This window comes from Phlebotomus papatasi, chromosome 3, assembly GCF_024763615.1.
Source record: "Phlebotomus papatasi isolate M1 chromosome 3, Ppap_2.1, whole genome shotgun sequence".
Lineage (NCBI taxonomy): Eukaryota > Metazoa > Arthropoda > Insecta > Diptera > Psychodidae > Phlebotomus > Phlebotomus papatasi.
Genome location: NC_077224.1, coordinates 33862712 through 33879864, shown reverse-complemented (window position 1 = coordinate 33879864; position 17153 = coordinate 33862712). Strand labels below are relative to the sequence as shown.

At 33.9% G+C, this 17153-nt stretch overlaps 1 protein-coding gene across 1 annotated transcript; it reads left to right on the top strand.

The window, feature by feature from the left end:
* Positions 1-8443: 8443 nt before the first annotated feature.
* LOC129805254 (aspartate aminotransferase, mitochondrial-like) lies at positions 8444-17151 on the top strand (the record flags this gene model as incomplete). The annotated part of the gene is made up of 3 exons (XM_055853035.1): positions 8444-8674; positions 8898-9408; positions 16630-17151. Coding segments are annotated over exons 1-3 (1122 nt in total), but the record flags the coding sequence as incomplete, so codon positions are not given.
* Between the last annotated feature and the right edge of the window lie 2 nt (positions 17152-17153).

Below are 17153 nucleotides of genomic sequence, written 5' to 3'. Positions count from 1 at the left end.
TTGATGGAGTTTGTGTAAAACTAACGAAAAGAATCTTTCTTTCCTGTGAACAAGTGAGAAAATTCAATATTGTGGGTGCTCTGATAAATCGTTTGTTTTAATGAAGGGTGAAAAATCAGAATTAGAGAATTGATCAGATTATTTTAGTTGAAGTCAATCTCCAGGTGGTACTCTGGTTTTCTTCCCAGAATTTTCTCCAGAGTAACTTCATTGCAATTATCACCAATTCGGAAATACATCAAGAAACATCGGTTCACGCCACTCACAACAGAAATACAGCGAATGATTATTATTAAAATCATAGCAGTGAAGTTGAATGTCTTCTAAACTCTGCAGCTAAAAGACTTTTCAATAAAATGTAATAAAAGACAACAGAAATGTAAAAATAAATATATTTAACTGAAAATTAATATTGCGTTATTCCCTCGCGTTATATACATACATAAAATAAGAAAACAATAAAAACTGCATATAAAGAAATATAATGAAAAAAAAATCAGGTTTTCTTCTTGAAAAAGTCCTTAAAATATACATAATCACTTTAGTTCATAATATTAATGTCACAGAATTCTTTGATTAATGTAATATAAAGGTAAAATTCACATTTAAATAAATAAACAAACACTAAATAGGACTAAAAAAAATACGAAATAAAAAATACTTCAGTTTTTTTTTCTTAGAGAAAAAAATAAATCACTAAACTTGAATAACAAGTTATTGGCCCATAAGATTCAGCATCCTTTTAAATTTTCCTCTCACATTCCTAGGCTTCATGCGCTTTTCAATTTCTTTCAGTCTCACACATAAAAATGTGTCCACTAGCTTATTCATGACGAATTGCTTTCCACAACTATTCATGTGACCGAATTCGACAGTTTTAAAATAATCGTTGATGTCAACAGCGGAGAAAAATGTTTGGGATATTCTGGTATATGTGTGTGTACTGATTTCGGTTTTCCTTAAAATTTTTTCCAGAATTTGACAAAGTTTGTGTGTGTCCTCTCGGGGATAATGTAATTTAATCGTGGTTTTTGCTTGAATTAAATCTCCATGCACAGCCTCGCAATTAAAAATTTGTTTGGGGCAGATATCACATCTCATTTTCTGTAGGATTCTTCTTTCAACAAATCCTGCAATATATATCACAATGTGATTCACTTCTTCTGAGAGATCAGGTAGATCGTCGATTTCCATTGGTGACTCTTCAACTGGACCAATTTCCTCCGTACACTGAGATGGCTGCTGGTCTGAAGATACCCAAAGAATTTCACAATCCTTATCTTCTTCACAATTTCCGTGCAATGAGGGTCGAATTTGATTATTAATTAATAGTTTCTTATATGCCGCGCAAAAGTGCACAACATTCGGATTGGGATTAAATCCACCCATTGCTCTCACTTTAGAAAAAAATGTTTCCAAGTGGTCTTGGGAGAGCTTATAAGCTAGTAAAAAGTCTAGCTCACCAGTGGCTACATAGTCCTGATGTAAATTGAGTACAGACTCCAGTGTAATGCAGAGGCCTTTGGCGCCAACTCCACAAGCGTATGATGCCCACAAATTGACTTCTTTCTCCGTCACACCTTTGAACACATATAATACCAAATTTTTGATGTATGAATCAATTTGGTGTGCCATCTGCTGAATTTTCTGGAAATTTTTTTCTTGAAGTGGTTCTTTGTATCCAAAATCGCGTAAATTTTTGGAGTTGGTTATATCGAATGCCTAAAATTTTAACAGAACATAAAAGATTTTTTTGACCATGATTTAATACTATAATTACAAAATTACCTTGTTCATCATGTCAATGAATTTGATGGTTCCCGTGGAGTCTTCAAAACCAGCAATTTCCAGCGTTCGGCAAAACTCCAAAGAAATTGCCACACTATGACTTAGGGTTTGGGCAGCGAGTTTTACAGACATGATGTTGTCCTTGTAGTTGATATGGCCACTTCTCAGCTTATTACCAAAGTGAAGCCCCATTTCCTCCTGAATTTTGTGTAGTCTTTGAAGGTACTTCCATTCAATTTTTTCTCCATCTTCATCCTTCATCAGATGTGGCTTGGCTAGATAGTTTCGCATGAGCTTTATCATGTGAGCTGCATCTAAAATTATATGAATTTTGTAGCCTTGGACAGGATGAAGAAAATACGTAGCCGTTCCGAATGCCGCTGAAGTAAGCTCTTCCGTCATCCTTCTATTGGAAGAATGTCCATCAAAGGTTAGAGAAATTATTCTCATATCATCGACTTCGTTAAGAAAGCGTAATATTTCGAGTACCAACTCAGCTTTCGCTTTTCCGGTCATTCCAGCAGTCAGGAAGTATGCGACTGGGATCTTCCATCTTCCATTTACAGCATTTATCAAAACAACAAGGGCTTCCTTGGCCTTTCGTTTCGTTTGACAAAGATTTGGCACGCCATAATCTTCGAATCCCAGATATTGTTTTGATTTAGGATCCCAGCACATCGATGGTCGAATAGCCATCTCATCCATCATCAAGGCAGCAAAAATCTTATTCTTCCCAGAAGCTTTCTCTTGACGAACTTTTGATTTTAATGCTTCAAGAGCAGCTGTAGACATCCCTGGCTCAGTTTTAATTTTGTTATACCATCCACGCATAGTTCTTGCTGTCGGAAGTGTACCAAGTTGCTCCTTTACAAACTCATAAGCCCGTGGACTATAAAAGTGCAACGAAAGGGCAAATGCTCGTAAACCTGGTGGATATTTGCCAGATTTTTTCCCTTCGCCCAACAGTCTTAAGGTTTTGTAGATGTCTTTCCCCTAAGGAAAAAATAAAGTAAATTAATTTACGGTTCCAATATTTTAATTTATAATACCACTGATATGCGCTGTATTTTTTAAATAATTACATTGAGAAAATATTTAACCTTCTAACAGTATTTTCTTTAATATGGGAAAAGTTGTAAGAAAATGTTTTCTAGGATAATTATGATCCAATAATGTCGAAAAAACCATTCATCCTTCATTATCTCTTTTAATTTATGCTTTAGGTAAGAAAATATAAATAGTTTTTGAAAATGTTTTTACTTCTAAAATTCATATTTTCCTTTTTTCAAATTTTTCAAATAAAATCCACAAAGTAAAACGACAAATCCTTAAGCAAAAAATAAATTAATTTTAGTTAGATAACTTTAAATCGGTATTTTTCTTGAAATTGGAAATAAGTTTTTTTGCACAAATATTTTTTGTTGCTTTTTCTCTGACCTGTCACACAAAACTGGGAATAGAAACAAAACGAAGAGTCAGAATGAGTTCAAACTTTCGAAAGATGTTAATAAGACTTTTACACAGGACACTATAGCACTTTGAAATAAATAAAAATATGATTTTTGTAAAGACCAACTTTAGGCGGTCTTACCTGATAGAGGGTTAATCTAATTTATATCTGTTTTTTTTTTTTAGTTTTAACGTCATATTAGGGGAATGAACTCTCCCTTCGTAAAAAATTTTCATTTATTTTTTCAAAGAGACTTACACACTTCCATTAAATATTAGTTAACCAATTATCAATTTGGTAAGTCTCGTAGGAAAATAAAGAAAGTTCACATTATTCGAAGGTAGCATAAACGTTCAAAGAGAGAGTACTTTCCCCTACAAAATTTTGATAAAAAAATATATCTAAGCATTGCTTTAAAATAACCTTAGTTATCATGATTTTAATGTAATGCGCATAGTAGTCGTATTATATAGTAAACACTGGCCGTTATACATATTTAAATGTTATTATTAAAATAACATTAAAAATGTACATTAATAATGGTGATATAAACGCATTCTCACCAATCTGACGTTATACATACAACATATAGGTATGTATAGATGATACAGTGATGTATATACAATTTCCACAGCAAAACAATATGTACAATTTTCGAGGTCCCAAGGATCTCCTATATTAAATATAAAATACTTTAAAAATAATACTTTTCTGGCAATAATTTTTACCAAATACAAGATTTCTTTCCATAGTTAGCTGATTTTATATGCATATCTGAGTCGAAAATTATTTCAAATTATCTTATATAAGTCGAACCTGAGCTAAAATAGCACAAGATCCCAGAGTCAACTTAATAGTTTTACTCGTTGAATAGATTTTTTCATTAGCAATATTACTACAAAATACTATATTCGGTGATTTTACAACATATCTCGTCTTCTAAAATAAATTATAATCAAGGAAATAAAAATTATAAGTGTAATAAATTTTAGTGAAATGGAAAAAACTTGTATACTGATGCTTCTCACTGGCCGCCCATAGTGATAAAAATTTCTAAAGGCTCAATTACGAAGACTTATTCTGAATGACTTAAAACTTTTAGAAAGTATTATTGAAATGTTGTCATATTATAAATTAAAAAATTGCATTATGTATAAAATTTTGGGAAATAATAATCATTTCATTTAAAAAAGTTACCCACATAAGCCCCTAATTCACACAGATTTGAAAAAGTTCTGTTCCAGAACACGTATGCAACTCAATCAATATGAATCAAACATGTAAGAAAACTTCTAAGTAAAATAAGATGAAAAATAGGGGTGATTTTGTAAAATAATATTTTTTTCTAATTTAATAAAATTAAATTATTTAATTTTATTTTTTATTACTTATTCACTTTATTAATAAAATTAAATTATTTAAATTTATTTTATTAATTTAATTTTATTATTTTAATTATTAAATTAAAATTTAGCATTTCATAACTAATTGTACTCAAACTTTTCATTTTTAAGATGAATGCACAATATGAAAAAAATCATAGAAATTGTGTTATAAAAAATGCATAGCATTTGAAAAACAGTTTTGATTTTCCATCGCAAAAATATTCAAATGTGATAAAGTGTTGCTAACTGTAAACTCGTCGTTAATTCTTATTATTGTTCAATTTTAAAAATGAAAGTACGATAAACTTGAGTAAAATCTTTTCCCAAATGCTGTGCTATTTTTCATAAAAAATTTCTATGAAAAATATTTATAAATTTTTTGGTAATGTTGCATGAGCCTTTACATAAAAAGTTCATATTACTTTCTCCGACCCAAAAAAGTCGTATGTTTGGATAATAATTTAGGATTAAGAAATTATATCTAGAAATTCTTAAGTTATAAATATTTTTATACATGCTGCATTTGCAGAACTTTAAATATTTACCTTCAAAAATCTTTGTTCTCAATTATTTTACCCGAAAAAACAATTCGCCGTTCATTATTCAAAATAATGTGGAGCAAGCTTATGCTTAGCGCACAATAAATTTTGTTTTGTAAACATGTTTTTGACATTTCAGTGAGAGTGAATGAGACCTAGATCTAGTCATCTCTCTCATTCTCATGGGAAATTTTAAAAACATGTTTACAAACAAAAGTTATTGTGCGTTGGGCATTACAAATAGAAAAAGTTTCTATTACATTAATATTTGACCGGTATTTAGGAATACTTAAAAAAAAGGAACAAAAATGTACTAATAAATTGAAGTATTTTAAACTTGCTCCAATATCATGTTACTCAACTAAATTCTTATTTCAAAATATCAATAAAAAAAATTAAAACTCAGTGTACGAGTTCTCTAAGCATCTCTAAATCTAACTCAGATACGCAGTTTGAAAATTAACAATATCTTAAGCCAAAAGAAATCTTGTATCCAAGCTAAGAAAGAGTATAATTTATATTAATTACCGTGGGTGTCTTATTGTCGGGGTAAGCGGCTTTGTAGACACTCTCTAACTTCTTTTTGAGACGCCTGTTTGCAGAATCAAGACGGTTTTTCTTGCGAATCGCATTTTCCAGTCTCTTCTTAAGCCGTTGATTCTTAATCTTGTGGGATTCACATCGATTGCAATTATCGATATAAATCCGGACTTCCCGGACACCTTCAACTGCCTCATAGGTTTCCCTGTAATTTCCTTCATCATCAACGTCAAATTCACATCTGTAAATGAAAAAAAATAAAGTGGATAAATAGATTTAGAATTTAGAGCTAATCTAAAACAAAATCATGTTTGTCAACATTCTTACGTTACTTAAATTTTGAGCACTACAAAAATTTGTGACGCAAAAATCTAAAAATTTTAAAAAATAATTTTAAAAGCCAAATTTTATTTACTTAATGAACCTACCAAAATTCTTATTATTTGATTCTACTTGAGTATAATTGTGAAAAGTTTTTATTCATTTCTATTAGGGGAGACTGGGGCAAAACTTGTGAAAACGTATATTTAATTCTTTCATGAGCTCTGAGAAAAGTTAAACGTTTTATAATGAGCATATTCTTATGGCAAATTTACTGCTCTACAACATTGCAAAAGACTATTTTCCTCTATCTCGAAAGAAATGTGATTTTCGAATCATTTTCTAAAAGTCGATTTTGTGGAGATTCTCAAAATACCTGGGAGAAATTTTGTCCGTCTTCGGATAATTTGTGACGTTTTACTCTCGCAAACGTTAAAAATATCAAATAGACATATTTTTACAGGAAATTTATTCCTCTATAACTTTGTCGAAGACAATTTTTCTCTATCTTAACGAGAAATGTGGTTAAATTGAGCTAATCAGTATTGATATTTTCTGTAAGCCAAATATTCCAAAAATAGGGCTTAAAATTTCATTATTTTTAATTTTACGTAATCCTTCCTCGAATCCTTTGAAACTTTGTAAGATTAAGAAGGTTTATGAAGGCTATCTATAAATAAAAATTTCAAGCCACAGTCTCTTTTATTTTAGAAAATAGTGAATATTGAAATTTTCGTTTTGACAAATTTTGCCCTAGTCTCCCCTAGATTAAAACTGATAAATTTAGTTTTTTTATGTCTATCTAATGTATTTATATTTCTTAATTAAAAATGAACTAAAAAATCTAAAAATCTTCTTCAGTGATTGAACTGGATGGAATGTGTGAATTTATTGAACCACGATAGTGGTAAACTCCGTATAAAAATATTTTAGAGAAATATATAAATGCTAGTCTTGAACAACAAATAAAATTTTCAAAAATAAGAATATTGTTGAGACGGTTCACAAGTTCAGACCTCATATTCAATTTTCAATAGTCGAATTTTCGGAGGGAAGCTCGGTTCAGATGCTGTAACATAATTTGTGAAGTCATTCAACTCGATAGTGATCAAAAACTCAACTCTTCTCTAAAATTTTCGCCACACTCCGTGTCTTTCACAATGGTCGAGTTGAGTGATGTCAAAGATCACTCGGATTCCTTAGATGGAGAATCGCATAATCTTAGTGGGAGAGTTCCAGGATGCTTTCACAAATATCTCGGAAACAGCACTAGTCAATTTCCAGTCATGAGGAAACAACTGAAATTTAAAGAACAACTCTGATTTGATTATTCTTCAGTTGCTTCCTGATGATTTGAGAGTGTCTGGTGCTGTGTCTTCACAATCTTTGTATCAGCCTCCTTGGGATTGTAAGATTTTCCACCTAACAAAACCCAGTGGTCTTTGACATCATTCGACCACCGATGAGGACACGGAGTTTAATACACGGCCGAAAAAGTTCAGTTTTTGATAAAACTATTGGATTCATGACTCCACTTGTGTTGCCGCTTCCGGATGAAGCTTCCCTTTGAAAATTTCACTGCAGCTGAACGTAAAATTTACGTAAAACGACGATTTACATAAAAATTTAGGATTTTGTCGAGAAAGAACGAACAATTGATTCCCGGACAGGTTCCGGAAAGCACCTTGGGACAATTTCTTATGAAAATTTAGATTTAAACTCGAGATCTAGATTAATAAATGGGAATATAATAGTAGTACTCACGGTTTCTTGCTTATTGACTGGGGATTGGGGGACTGGTTCTCAGGAAAATTCCGGGGAATAGCGGTGTTCTTCAGGAACTTCCTGACGCCACCGGGAAGAAAGTCATCTTTCTCGAAGTGTCTTCCACAGATTCTTTTATCGTTCACTGTTGTCTCGTCCAGATGCTGCCCATTACCGTCCTGGATGTGGCGTATCCATTCTTGACGCCTCTTGGGGTCCAGAGGAAAACTAAAATTACATAAAAAGTAGAAAACAGCGTCATTCGAAGTTTCTCAGTTTTCTCTCTAAGAATTTATGCTTGCCAGTGGAAGGAAACCCCGCACTGTCTCGTCTGGTCCATGCGACATTTCTCCACAATGCACTTCACCCCCATTCGAATGCTTAAAAATGTTTTTAATTGTCTTTTTATTCACTTTTTCACTGGCACTTTTCACTTGATAAACACTGTAAACACTTTAACCATAAAACGCAAACGGCGGAGGCGACGTTGTGAAAGTTCTCTAAAATTTTTAGAGATGGCGCTCGGACCGCAAAAATATTTTCGAAGAAGAAGAAGAAAGTTGGTGGCGCTATCATCGTTCTTGCAACCAACGGACATCCAACACCTTTTTATATGGGATTCTCATTCCAATTCCGTTCTAGTATCGAATTCTGTGTAAATTGCTATATTGCGGCTCTATCTCTGCGTGATAAGAAGGTTTAATCAATTGTACGCTCTGTAGAAATTCAATTGGTAGTGAAAATCGTCAGTGAATCGAAGAAATCAGTGTTGTCTAGAGTGAAAATTTCTCGTGAAAGATGGTGTCCAGTCCAGCTCTAGTTTTAGTATCCAAATCTCTTTTGAGGAATTGCAATGGAGTGTCAAGTGTTCTGGCACAGCGGGCAAGGTAATTATCTCAATTATTCACATGCAACATGTGTATTTAGCTTGTAATTCTCCACCGGGAGTGACGTAACCTGGAAAATGCGGATTCCCGCGTTTTGACCTCGTCTCAAGGTCATGCATTACCGCAAGGTGTTCCCTGACCTATCTTAATTTCCTCACACCTCAATTGCCGGCCTCTTTGGTCTCTATTTACAACAATATCTCAATGGGGAACATGTTTGCAGTTCAACGTGGTGGGGAGATGTGAAAATGGGGCCTCCGGATGCAATTTTGGGAATAGCAGAGGCTTTCAAGAAAGACCCAAATCCCAAGAAAATTAATCTGGGTGCGGGTACGTACAGGGATGACAATGGGAAGCCCTATGTGCTACCGAGTATCCTCAAAGCTGAGCAGAGAATCACTGAGAGTCGCATGGACAAAGAATATGCTCCAATCAGTGGCTATCCGGAATTTACTAAACATGCCATTGCCCTGGCTCTCGGAGATGACAATCCCGTCCTCTCTGCCGGTCGCAATGCCACTGTCCAGAGCATTAGTGGAACAGGAGCTCTCAGAGTGGCAGCAGCCTTCCTCAATTCCTTCTTCCCAGGCTCTCGTGAAATCTACCTGCCAGTGCCTTCCTGGGGCAATCATGTGCCCATCTTCAAACATGCTGGACTCCAAATCAACTCCTACCGCTACTACGATCCCAAATCCTGTGGTCTCAACTTTACTGCAGCTCTCGAGGATATTTCTGTAAGTACAGCCAGATTGAACTGGAATTTTTCCTGACCTCCCCACACTGACCCCAGCTGATTCCCCACTACAAAGCAACTCTACAGAGAGATTGTCAACAGCTCAAAAATATAATCTCTCTCTGCGTAAAGATCTATTTTTGCTCTTGAGAATTTCTTTTTTGAAATATTTTTCTTGAGAGATGAAACAAGTATAGAAAGTGTCAAGTGACGGATTGCTCAAGAAATCTTCAATGGAATTAGATAATAAACTGATAATTGCTGATTATGAGTAGTAAATCTCGAGTAAAAGAATGCAATATCATTGTTTGTTGAAGAAGTCGTCAGAAAATTACAGAAAAATATATAATGTTCCAATAGAATAAACAAATAAGTACTTAGTTAAAAACAAAGCTAATCTTGTAAGAAAATCTATAGTTCTAGTTGGAAATATTCCAACTAATTGGAAATTTTTTATTTTTAAATCAGGAAGAAAGACAATGGCCATGGAAAGTTCGCGATATGCTCGCATGTATTGTGTCATTTTATTGCCCAAAAGAGAGCAGTATCAGTACCCTTCGATTTTTCTTTGGACTCTCACTTTGACGTATCTGCAAATTTTCTGAAAAATTATGCTAACTATGACCGTACGTTTGTCTATTATCAGAATTAGAGGACAAACGGTTAGAGATAGACACTTTTAATTTACAGGGAGTCCACAATAAGTCAAAGACTCATTCCTTTGAAGATTTTTTACAGTAAAGTCTCCTAAATTCGAACGCTCGGGGGTATTTTTGACATTTCTCACCTCCCAAATTCGAACGATTTTTTCAAAACTAACGAAATTTGTGTGAGATTAAATTGTACTTTGAATCAAATTTCCGTATTTTCTCGCAAATCTTAGTGATAACACACTTCCTTTTCATTTTACACGACCATAATGTATGTAAACATTCAGGAAGAAGCACATAAATATGATTTTCATTCACCTAGAATACGAACTTTCTAACATAACCTCACAATTGACATTTTGAATCCAAACGGCGTTCGAATTTGAGAGATTCAGATTTGAGAGACTCTACTGTACTTTCCTCCATTATTTTTTTATGGCAAAAAACAAGTGGTCAGTAAAAAGTCAAAAGTGGTCAGCAGAAAATCAAATTTGATCAGCAAATAATTCGAAATAATCAGCAAAAATTTTCAATTTTGTCAGTAAAAAATTAAATTTGATCAGTAGAAAGTTAAATTTGGTCAGTAAAAACCTCGAATTAATCAGTAGATATATTCGAGTTGATCAGCAAAAAATTAAAAATGAGCAGCAAAAAAAAATAAAAAAAAGCAGTAAAAAATTAAAAATGAGCAGTAAAAAATAAAAAGTGGTCAGCAAAAAATTAAAAATGATCAGTAGAAATATTCGTATTGATCAGTGAAATATTAAAAAGTGGTCAGCAAAAAAATAAAAGAGGTCAGTGAAAAATTAAAAGTGGTCAGTAAAAATTGAACTAATTTTTTGCTGACCACTTTTGATTTTCTACTGATCAAATTTTATTTTTTACTGCTCATTTTTAATTTTTCACTGATCACTTTTTAATTTTTTGCTGACCACTTTTTGTTTTTTACTGACCATTTTTTTATTTTTTACTGCTCATTTTTAATTCTTTGCTGATCACTTTTTAACTTTTTACTGATCATCTCGAATATTTCTACTGCTCGTTTTAAATTTTTTGCTGACCACTGTTTATTTTTTACTGCTCATTTTTAATTTTTTGCTGCTTTTTAAATATTTTTACTGATCATTTTTAATTTTTTACTGACCAAATTCAATATTTTTACTGCTCATTTTAAATTTTTTACTGACTACTTTTTATTTTTTACTGACCACTTTTTGTTTTTTACTGATCATCTTTTACTTTTTACTGATCATGTTTAATTTTTTGCTGACCACTTTTCATCTTTTACTGACTGCTTTTAATAAGGTACTGCTCTTTTTTAAATTTTTTACTGATCTTTCTAAACTTTTTGCTGCCCTTTTTTTATTTTTTTACTGGCCATTTTCTTATTTTTTACTGATCATTTCGAATTTTTTGCTGACCAAATTTGACTTTTTACTGCTCGTTTATTCAATGCCTTTTTTTATTACAAACTTACAACAGATTTAACCCTTTGATCAAATTGAAAATAGAAGTAATAAAATGAGCGGCAAAGCGTCCCATGCTTTGCGAAATGTTCGACCTCGTGGCTTAAATAGTATACCTTTAGGCGTCTTCTATACGGGGGGAATTCGAAATGCACCCCTCTGTGCTATGCACCGGTGAGTCTCGGGAAATCTCCCCTAGTGGTTCATGCCTGAGATAAATTTTCTCCATCCTCTGTTATAAATTCTCCAAGTGTGCTCTGACTAAAATAGATAGTCTGGAAGACTTTCTATTTTATTTCGAAACGTTTCAAACGTCAATCACACAATGTTTTACAATCAAATAATTTATTAAAGAGTGGTAAAGTTAATATTTATGCCTGATGACGAACACTTCATAAGGAAAAGGAGATGAGGCACCCATCCTCTATATCAAAACCGTCTTACCGCAGGATTTTATGCTAATATTGTTGCTAAATTAAGACAATATCGTAAGTTTTTATTTTTCTATAAACCAACTTTAACAATTCGACCATTAATGAAGATTAAACAATGCATTCAGAAGAGTGATCGATATCGTGTCCCCATATCATCTGCTTTTCGACTCTTGATAATTTTGAAAATAGTTCACGAGAAAAACATCTCTTGAAATACAAAGAAAAAGTTTTAAAATCGCCTGAAATGTCAAAATATTCGAACATAAACAAATTGAGCTTTCGGAGAGGGAGATTTTAAGCGCCGAAAGATAGGCAAAAATACACTGGTCTAAAGCTCAGTGGGAGATTTTTGTGTCAAAATGGCGATTTCGAAATAATATCCCCACGTTTAGATGCTCCCTATGGCGTCTTCTATACGGGGGGATTTCGAAATGCACCCCACTGTGCTATGCACCAGTGAGTCTCGGGAAATCTCCTCTAGTGGTTCGTTCCTGAGATAAATTTTCTCCACCCTCTGTTATAAATTCTCCAAGTGTGCTCTGACTAAAATAGATAGTCTGGAAGACTTTCTATTTTCTTTCGAAGTCATTCACATAGTGTTTTACAGTCAAAGAATTTGTTAAAGAGTGATAAAGTTGATATTTATGTCTGGTGATGAACACTTCATAAGGAAGAGGAGATGAGGCACCCATCCTGTATATCAAAACCGTCCTACCGCAGGATTTTATGCCAATATTATTGCTAAATTAAGAGAATATCCTAATTTTTTATTTTTCTATAAATCAACTTTATTCTATCTAACTATTTCTTTATTTCTATTTAATGATGTCTTGTTAACAATTCGACCATATTAAGAAGATTAAATGATACATTCAGAGGCGAGATCGATACCGTGTCCCTATTTCACCTGATTTGTCACCTAAAATGTCAAAATATTTGAAGATAAACAAATGGAGCTTTCAAAGAGGGAGATTTTAAGCGCCAAAAGATAAGCAAAAATGCACCGGTCTAAAGCTCAGTGGGGGACTTTTGTGTCAAATTGGCGATTTCGAAATAAAATCCCCCCGTTTAGATGCTCCCTATCAGTCCAAAATATTGCAAGAAAAGTGTCCGAATTTGCAAAAAAAAATGTCCAAAATTGCAATCAAATTTTTCTCTACATTTTTTTTATTTAATACAATTTAAATTAATTTTAGAAAAGGCAAAGACGATAAACTGCTTGTTAAGGTCCCAAACAGCACTTATAAAAAGGAAGTACCTAACAAAAATTTAAATTTGTATTGAAGCCATGGAATCTTAAATTCAGGATATTGCATTGGTGCTTATAATACACTGTCCCAAATTACAAGCACCTCAGCTAATTAATGAACATTTATTTTCTTTGTAGGATTTTGCAAAGTGTAATTAATTTGTAGAAGAAAATGTGCATTCGTGTTTTATAACATATGGGCCCTTGGTAATTTTCTATATTAATATTTGATGAAGAAACTAATGAATAGTCAGAAAAAAATATAGAGCAAGATCAGAATACTTACATGAAAAATTTTAAAGTATTAATAAAATAATAACTAAATATGTAAGTAGAACTATTGAGCCTAGAGGAGTTGGAGGAAGAAGACCCGTCCTGATGAAGACTCTTCTAAGCCAATGGTACCAGTCACTGTTCAGGTGGGGTGGTAACTCTGAGGAGTGCTATAACGGCGGCTAACCTCAAGTTACGATATCGCTATAGTTTCGCTAGATGGAGTTGTGAGTGCTCGACGAGATATTCCGAAGGCACAATCGAATCGGTTCCTCAGTCGGTCCATACCAGTGAAGCGAGGAGGACGCCAGATTCGTGGCTGTTTTAGAATGGGCAATGGAGCTTAATTCAGGGAGGGTGCTCCAACATGCTCTGGCGTGGGCCTGTCGCATTAGTTGCTGTTGCGTTGATTTTAAAAAAATTATAGTCGAAAAAGAAATAGGGTCAAAGGAACCGGTGGCAGCCAAAATCCCGAATGTTCGAAATCTTGAAAGGGATGAAATTATATGGAGGAAAATGTTTAGAATAATTTCCCAAGACACAGAAAATTTCCCTTTTACTCGGGATTTTGGTCAATTTGGGATTTTGCCTTTTCGGATTTTGGCTTTCGGGATTTTGACCGGGACCCAAAGGAACACCTATTGGCACTTTAAGAACTTGAGTCATGACCTAGTGGCACCCTCTTTTGTACCATTTGCGATATGAAATTTGAATATATATCCTTATATGAAGAGGTAGATTAATGAAAAAACGTCATATTACTTGCATTTTATTAGATACATTAAATAAATTTCAATATTTTGACGAAATTGCCAACAGCTGTTCCCTCGACCCTATAAATTTACTGTAAATGCTGTAACTGACTATTTTTTGTCGAATGAGCTCTACATGTTCACTAGATCTGTGGAAAATCAGTTAAAGTAAAACTTCTTTTAGAAAAAAAACAAACTCAATCCCGGCTTTATTCACTTCGGCGGGATTATGCACCTGACGGAATTATGCACATACAATTATGCACATTTGCCTACTTTTTGGCGTCAATTTATGAAATCATTTTTGAAATACGCCTGAATGTATACTATGTTGCGACGCGAGAAATTTGAAAACATTTTGTTACTTTTTCATAATGAAACTTTAATTCCTTTTATTAAGGTAATTTTTTTAGATATTCTAACTATTTATTGAAGAACTCTGACCAAAAAGTACTGTTTGTTAATGCATTTCTATTAAACAGTTGAATCTTTTCGTTTTCACTATTTTTACTCCGCGTAAAATTCGTTCTCCGGCCGATTTATTCAAAATAAAGCCCCTGCGGATATGCAAATTTCCTCGATGCATAATGCCATTTCGCGCGTGTTTTGCGGCCTCGAAAATGTGTCTAATCCCGGGACTGAGTGTAACTGATTTCAAAAATGACCAGCTACCAATTTAAAGTGAAATATGGGAAGTTCCACATTAAAACAAGGAAAATTGAATGAGAAATACTCAAAATACATGGAAGTGGCAATTAAAGAATTACATCTACCATAAGCAGTCTAGTTTCATCACTGCACAAATCAGAAAGTAGTAATTACACCTATTGTAATCCTTAGAATTACCAGTGAAAAGTAAAATGCGAAAAATTCCGCTTGAAAACCAAAACAAATTGGATGAAAAATTCTCAAAATGCACCGCACGGGCAATGAAAGAATCACACCTACCATAAGCAGATTCAGGCTTAATGTTTAATTTAACAGAAGCGAAATAAAAAAACATCTGATGAAGTCTCATTTTGATGGGGAAGTGCGTGTTTTCCTTCGAGATTTTAGCGAAAATTGTTTAATATTCCAAAATTTTCTTGTGAATTTATTCTGTGGAATCTCTGATGAATCAAATATCCCGAGCGGCGTGCACAGTGTGACCCAAAACAGTGAGGAATTCTTAAATTCTTTGGTCAGTAATTTTGACAGATGTATTTACGAAGCTGGCAAAATTCAATTTTCCTGAGCTGCAAGGGTGGTAATTTTTATGAATTTTTTATGACCCACAAAAACGACCTCCTTCAAGCAAAAGATTTTCACGATAAATATTAACCCTGATAAACCCTCTATAACTTGCAATAGTTGCTTTTTCGAAAAGACACTTGAAGTGTGCAAAAATGCGTAAAATATTCCACATCAGAATTACGATTTTAGGCCCATTTTTAAATTTTAGCCTTTTGGACATAGGAAAAAACGCCTAGGCTTCCAAGTTTGTCAGGAAATGTGAGATGTACAATAGACTCTCGCTAAAATCGACTCCTTTAACATCGGGCTACTTTTTAATTCGGGCAGCAATTAAATTCGAAAAAAGTTTGTTGACATTTTCCAGATTTGATTATGATTATCAAATGAAGCAAATATGCTCAAATTCGCCATAGTTTGTCTTAGTTTTGATATGATTTTGTATTATTAAGTGGTTTCCATGGAATCTACAATAAATTCAAGTACAGTAGAGTCTCGCTATAGGCCATCGCTCTATAGTCCACAATTTATCGACCGTTGATTTCAAAACACTGATTTTATGTTAGGTTATGTTTTTTGTACGCAACAAGCATAATTATTTTAATATTTTTGGCAAACTTTATTAAGTAGTTGTGATAATTGTGATCCATAATGAAGAGAGCAAGGACAAGTATCACAATCGCAAAGAAAATGGAAGCCGTCGAGCAATTTCAAAGTCGTTGCTTTGCAAAATCAAAAGTCGTTGATAATTTTAAAAAATTACATGGACTATAGTGCGACCCAAGTGTCAAATCTGAAACCAAATATGGACTATAACGAGACTCTACTGTATATAAACTTAATATTATATGTGCAGAACAAAAAATCGTTACATTTCAAACAGTTTGACGCCCGAATTTCTCTCAAATTCGGGTGACATTTTGGTCTCAAATGCCCGAATTTGAGAGAGTCTACTGTAGGACTAGCTTTAATTTAGTTAACTTGGAAAAAAACAACTTTTACGAAGCTGCAACATTACGAAGGTGCAAAACCTTCCCCTAAGGAAGCTGATTTCTGTGAATAGGTTCTCTTATTTATCAACGAATTAATAAAATCGGCTGGTATCTGTGCATACTATCCGTCGTCAGTGAAATAAAATACACAATAAATCCCCATTTCCCTTTTGTAGAAAATCCCTGAGAGATCCATCGTCCTGCTCCATGCTTGTGCCCACAATCCAACTGGAGTAGATCCGCGTCGTGAGCAATGGAAAGAATTGTCTGCGGTGATCAAGCAGCGAAATCTCTTTCCTTTCTTCGATATGGCTTATCAGGGTTTTGCCAGTGGGGACATTGACAATGATGCCTTTGCTGTGCGCCAGTTCCTGGCTGACGGACATGATATCATCCTCACGCAGAGCTTTGCCAAGAATATGGGTCTGTATGGAGAACGAGCTGGTGCTATGACAGTTGTGTGTAGGGACAAGGATGAGGCCGAGAGGGTTCTGTCACAGGTGAAAATCCTCATTCGTCCAATGTACTCCAATCCACCCATTCATGGTGCCAGGCTAGTGACTGAGATCCTCAAGGATAATCAACTGCGATCTGAGTGGCTGAAGGATGTCAAGGGAATGGCTGACAGGATTATTGGTGTGCGACAAGATCTGAGGACAGCATTGGAGAAATTGGGATCACCGAGGAATTGGCAACATAT